Source organism: Heliconius melpomene, chromosome 9 (assembly GCF_056956725.1).
Source record: "Heliconius melpomene rosina isolate 202511_hmr_F chromosome 9, ASM5695672v1, whole genome shotgun sequence".
Lineage (NCBI taxonomy): Eukaryota > Metazoa > Arthropoda > Insecta > Lepidoptera > Nymphalidae > Heliconius > Heliconius melpomene.
This window is the reverse complement of record NC_140397.1, coordinates 2798491-2804754: the sequence shown is the minus strand read 5'-3', so window position 1 is coordinate 2804754 and position 6264 is coordinate 2798491. Positions and strand designations below refer to the sequence as shown.

At 30.8% G+C, this 6264-nt stretch overlaps 1 protein-coding gene across 2 annotated transcripts in view; it reads left to right on the top strand.

The window, feature by feature from the left end:
- Positions 1-341: 341 nt before the first annotated feature.
- trh (PAS domain-containing protein trachealess) overlaps positions 342-6264 on the top strand; it is a 155073-nt gene continuing 149150 nt past the window's right edge. The window contains exon 1 of one of the 2 annotated variants that reach the window (XM_085190084.1): positions 342-580. In XM_085190084.1, coding sequence (XP_085046210.1) covers positions 432-580 — 149 coding nt within the window. In that variant the 5' untranslated portion in view covers positions 342-431. The remainder of the gene's footprint in view (positions 581-6264) is intronic. The other variant, XM_085190083.1, reaches the window with a different exon arrangement.

The following is a 6264-nucleotide window of genomic DNA, read 5'->3' as shown; positions in this document are numbered from 1 at the left end:
TAAGCCACTCCGTTCCCGACTTTCCGCCAATTTTGCAAGGCGTTGTGTGTTGAGTGGCGAAACTCAACGCCGGTTCATTTAATAGTATTTCTGTTAAAATTATTTATACAATATATAGATAGAGAGGCTAGTTTTGTATAGGAATAGTGTAAATACGGATACATTTTTTCAAATTTTAGAAATATATAAAGAAAATTATAGAAGGTATAAAGTAATAAAAATTTAAATTTTCATTAGAATTTAAAATACAAATATTTGAATTTAATAATTATTCTTAATTATTTATTTACATTACATTTGTGCAGTAAGTATCCAAAACAAAAATAAATGGCTTTTTAATCATAAAAAATTAAGACAAACAATGTTCCTACACTAACATTAAACAAAAAGTGCTAAATTAAACATAAAACAATGAACAAGTGACAAGTGGAATGGAGCACCCTGGTGGATTCGCATCCCCCTGGGCCGCGATGCTGGGCCACGGCGTCCACGGGATGATGCAGCATGAGTACCCACATGCTCATGCCCACGCATCCGTGCCTATGGACCTGCATGTGCCACAAGCGTTTCCGTACTATCGGTAAGTTTTTTATTTCATTTTGTTTATAATTTATGTTATTGAAAGTCCAAAGGGCATTATGGTCCGCAAGATAATAGGCGGTGTTAAGTTTCGCCACTTACTTCGCCAATGTTCAAAATACTTAAAAATCATTTACCATTTAATTCAAAAATAGAAAAAAAATATATTAAATTACCAACGACAAACAATTTGTAAGAGATGAGAGTGATGTGGCATCTAGGCGGTTTGGGTTGGGATCCTTGGGTAGCGCTGCATGTTCCACAACTCCATGGCTTTCATGGAATTATGCATCATGAGTATCCTTATGCGCGTGCGCATTCATGTCAGGCTGACAGAGCCTAAAAATTAAATACTTTAGTTTTCTATAATTGGTTTTTTTTTGTTAATTTTCTAAGGTGGTGCAATATCTACTACTTTTTGCAAGAATATATTTTATTCATAAATAAAGATATTAAAAGTATATGCGTAAATATATATATTTAAAATCTTAATTTTTTAAATAATTAATATGACGCCAAGTTTAGTTACGTAACTCCGTACGTATGGACTGTGTCCGTCCGAATGATAATCGAAAGCATTGTTAATTTGCGTTCTACTTTAAATCTTAACTTAACTCAAACTTTAAACTTAACTAAACTAAATCTAAACTTAACTAAATCTTAAATCAATCTAACTAAAACATAACCCATTGTCTTATTAGATATAGTAGAGTCGATTCGCGGTTCAATTTCTAACTACGAGTATAATTTAAATTATTATTTAACGATAAACACTATTTTATTAAAAACGTTTTTTTTATTTATTAATACACTGGAATCTTAAGTTACGAGTAAAATTCAATATTCAATACACAACTCATTAATTACGGTCATAATATGATGTAAATATTTTATTTTGCTAGAGAAGTCGCCAACAGAAGTAGTAGTACTAGTATTATATTATTGAAGATATTTATATAAAACACCAAAAATATTTTATTAGAAAATAATTTATTATCAATATTATTATTATAACCAATTAAAATGACATATCCCAAGAAGTTTATTTCAAAGACAATATCACAATAGTCTATTATTTGTCTATCCAGAACAAAACAAAATCTCAGCTTTCAAAGCAGGTTCGTATAAGGTTACCTATTAGGTCTGGATGCCGGGCGGGTTTTTGTTTCTCCTGTCGCATAAACCACGGGAAGAGAAGGAAGCGAGGAAAGTTACAATGTACGATATCGCTTTTTTACCATGAAGCTCTCTTTGTTGTTTGGAAATTTCTCAGAATGTATTGGAAAGCCTCAATTTTGTAAGGACATGCTTGGTTTATATGAAAGATTGAGGATGTGGTTACAGGTAACTAAAACACTACCAAAATTTTATAATATAAAAACAAATTATATTAGATTTGTTTTAAATTGGATCTTTTACATTTAAATAATTCTAACTAAATAACGTGTAATGTTACTTTAAAATGATACAAAATTTAATTAAATATTTTTTATATAGATATAAAGTGTATTGAGTTATAATATATCAGTTAAATAGTCGATCACAATATATAATGTAGGAATTTCATTTATTTATTAGTATGTGGCTAACGTGCGTCAAGTTATTTACAACTATGATAGACGTAAATTTTAAATTAAGCCTCTTTTTTTCTCTTTCTCTTTCCTCTTTAAATATTCATTCCTTAAATAAAAAAAACATTCAACCAATAATTTTTATTTGAAACACCGACATAAATATTAGGTAGAGTTCTTGCACTATCGCAAATATATGAGAATTTCGTTAAAGATAATTGTTTTCAGTTTATTATCCAAACTAAGTCACTGCATGTTTCTAATCAAATCAGGTAAATAATTTAAATATAAATATTTCCCCATTCACAATACATTCACTCACAATACATCCTTACGGGTTGGACTACGTAGCGGAACTTAACGCCGCGCCTTGGTACCAGAGCGAAAAAATAAAAAAAAAATAAAAACACTAGTAAATAATAATTAATTCTCCTGACTGGGAATCGAACCTAAAACCCGCCGCGTCACACGCTCATGCCTCTGCGCCAAGACGGCCTCACATTGTTTTTAAATAAATATTTAACACATATAATTTACTTAAAGTATATACAAAAAGAAAGTGCATTTCTCAGGAACATCGCCATTCTTTAGGCTTTGACGAACACGAAACAGGTGATTCAGTGAAAACATTATACAAAAAGGAATACAATCGCGATCCCTTACTCTACATGCTCACCAAATAAATAAACGTTAATTCCCAAAGGAAACCACTTTTTGTTTACAATTTTAAAGTATCATAAGTTTTATCTTTTTTATTATGCATGTGCATATTAAATAGGAATTCTGTAAGGATGTTCCGAATAAATTTAAGTTTTTTTATAACTTCTTGCAATTTAGGCAGAGTGAACTGTCAAAACTGGCTCTACTTTCTTTTTTTGAGCTTCACCCTCTCTCTCGTACTTGGCAAGGTAGACAGATGGAACCTGGGAACATAATGTTAAGACACTCACTCACACTCACTCACTTCTGCCGAATTCTAGAGGCATTGTGTATTGAATGGCGGAACTCAACGCCGCGCTTTGCCTTGGTAGTTATAAGCAGAACGAGAAAATGAAAATATTAAATATTTCGTGTCCTCGCGTATGAATCGAACCCATAACCAGTAACACGGCACATTTGTCTCCTGAACTATGACTAGCCTCCTTTTACAAGTACTGTCTTTTCACCAAAAGGTATTTTTTTACCTAGACTTGAAATTCACCTGAATTTAAAAAATTATATAAAGTGGTATTTAAGCAAAAATCCCATAACATTAATGAAGGATCTTAGGATGGACTTCTTCGGACTTTACTGCGACAATGGGTTCTATTTATATTTTTAAACGCAAGTATATATGTACTTATTTACTTTCACTAATTGTTTATGTCAATTTAATTAAAAAAATAACGTAATGTCTCGTTATAAGTTAAAACAATTTATTATAATGTCTCACTTATTTGTGATGTTAAATTAATTTATGTTAAAAAATACTATTTTTTTACAATAGAAATGACCACATAGTTGAAATTAAACTTACAAAAAATTAATAAATACATAGATATATCTAAAATATTTACCACCTTACCGTACATTCGAATTACATGAAACATCAAAAGAATAATCAAAAATAATATCCCACAATCGACTCACAATATTTTTTAACCCAAATTGGCCTATCCGGGCCTCGCTATCGTAAATGTCGTCTACAGCACTATAATCTGCGCGTACGCAGTCCGAAATTACAATCAAAATGGCGGCAACCGTGTCATTTCGCGGGTCGATGTGGTCATCCGATCTCATCCTAATTACGGTTTCTTATAGTATTCTTACCATTTGTACGACATCGATATCCTACCTGATGGCAAAAAGTTGTTTTACTCACATCTTGTATTCGGTTTTATCATTCAATGTTGATTTCCTTTGCTTTGGTTATATCTGATTTATTGTTAATGTATTCGATTTATAAATTCTAAATATTAAACTGTAAAGTTAAATTTTTATGTCTTTTTTGGTTAATAATGAGAATAATAAATTAATTTTAATTGTGTTTCTAAATCAATTTTAATGAATACAACATTCGATATCGAATTAACGTTTAATTTTTTGTCATCAATTTTTTTTTTTTTTTTATATCATCATTGCATCCTACATTTAAGGGCAACATCGCACTAATTCCTATTACATACGTGAGAAGCATCTGATATATGAACTTTTTATATTTTATGAAACACGTTAAGACCACCTGCGCCAGGCTTGTTTAAAAACACCTACATTCTATCAAAATTTTTGACGTAAGGACGTAATTGTGAACAGAATAACAGATTTCAATTTCAAATATTTCTTACTGTGATGTCAATATTTGATTAGTTGTATTTGGACCGCTTCATTAGGTGGGTGTCGATTGGTCGTCGTGTGTCCTTCTCTTTATCATCAATAATTAATGATGGCAACCATAATTAAAACAAATACCTCGTATTGGAGGGAATTTCAAGTTTTTTGGGGTTGGAGCTTTCAGAAATTGTGGTGCTGTCTAGAGGTTTTCTTGTTATTTTTGTATTTCTTATAATTTGATTGCACGTTTTAGTTTGAAGGTATACAATATTTTAAATAAATTATATTATATACTTTTTTGATTGTTAATTATAATAAATTGGTATTATCAATCATAGTTCAAGCTACCGCTGAGATCGAATGTTGGGTATTTTTATATTTAAAAATATTTCGGTCTTCCGCCTTAAGCATTTATATACATTTGCATAGTTAGTAAATTTTGGTTCAATCCAAAACTCAAAGTACCTAAGGAACGTCTAGGTTTTCATATAAAATACATTTTATATTAATATTTATTATAAAAAAATGTAATATTTATATAAAATAAATTTCATATGAGAGCAGGTGAGGCAGGCAACTGGCTCGTCATTTCACATTGTTTCTAAAGAACAGAACAAATTGTCTTTGCCTTGTTAGCGACAAAAGCTAAGGTAATATTTAACCCTTTTACTTAACTAAATAAGTTCAACTGTAAGTAAGATCATGATAATAAATATAATTATATATAAATATACATACATATATTGATTTTTTTATTCCCTACTTTCTGCGGTATATTGGAGACATTCCGCGAGAGAGTTGGAACAGTTGAGTTGGAGAGAGTTGAGAACTGGACGCCGTGCTTTGCCACCACAGCGAGTAAATGGAAATATAAATGTAAATAAATTATTGTGAAATTGTAATTTTTTATGTAAATCCATACATAATATATATGGAAATGAATTCAGGAACAGTCCAATAAAACTTATTACTAGATTACTAGTTACGATTGCTTTGGTGTATGTGAAATGAGGAATATTATAACTTAAGATGCGACGTTGACGGATTGATGAAGGCATAAAGTACTGCCATACTTTATTTAGACTTTAGAATTGTATGAAAAATCATATATTCAGTTGAGGTTGTCTTGGCGCGGTGGCACAAGGGACTGTAACGCGACGGTTGCGGGTTCGATCCCCGAGGGAATGAATTATTATTTCTTAATATTTTTATTTCTTGGCTCTGACACCAAGGTAAGAGCCCAGCGTTGAGTTATGCTACTCAACACGTATGGCCTTAAAAACTTTTGTAGAAAGTGGAGAACGGAGTGTCTTATCACTAGGATTCCTCTGCCTACCCTCCTGTTTGCGGGATACAGCGTGAAGCTGATTCTAATTTATAACTTAAGATTCAACGTTGACGGATTGATAAAGGCATAAAGTACTGCCATACTTTATTTAGACTTTAGAACTATATAAAAAATATGTATATTTATTTAAGTCTTGGTTCTCGAGAGATGTCGAGTCGATTTATACGAGATTGTATTCACGCATAGTGATAAGATTACCTTTTTACTACCTTTTTATTTAGAGTCGGTAAAAATATCTTAAGTTATATCAAAGCCATGTTTGTGAATGAATGGTGCTTGTTGGTTCTGCATTTACATATTTGACGCTTTTTTGTGCCTAGGCTAGGTAACCAAGTCTGTTTTTGATATTTTATTTTTTTATTAAAATTAATTCTATTGTGTGCTTAGAAATAAGTTTATTTAGAAAAAAAGTTAAAATTGAAAATTTTATAATTCATAATTATGACTAGGTCTATT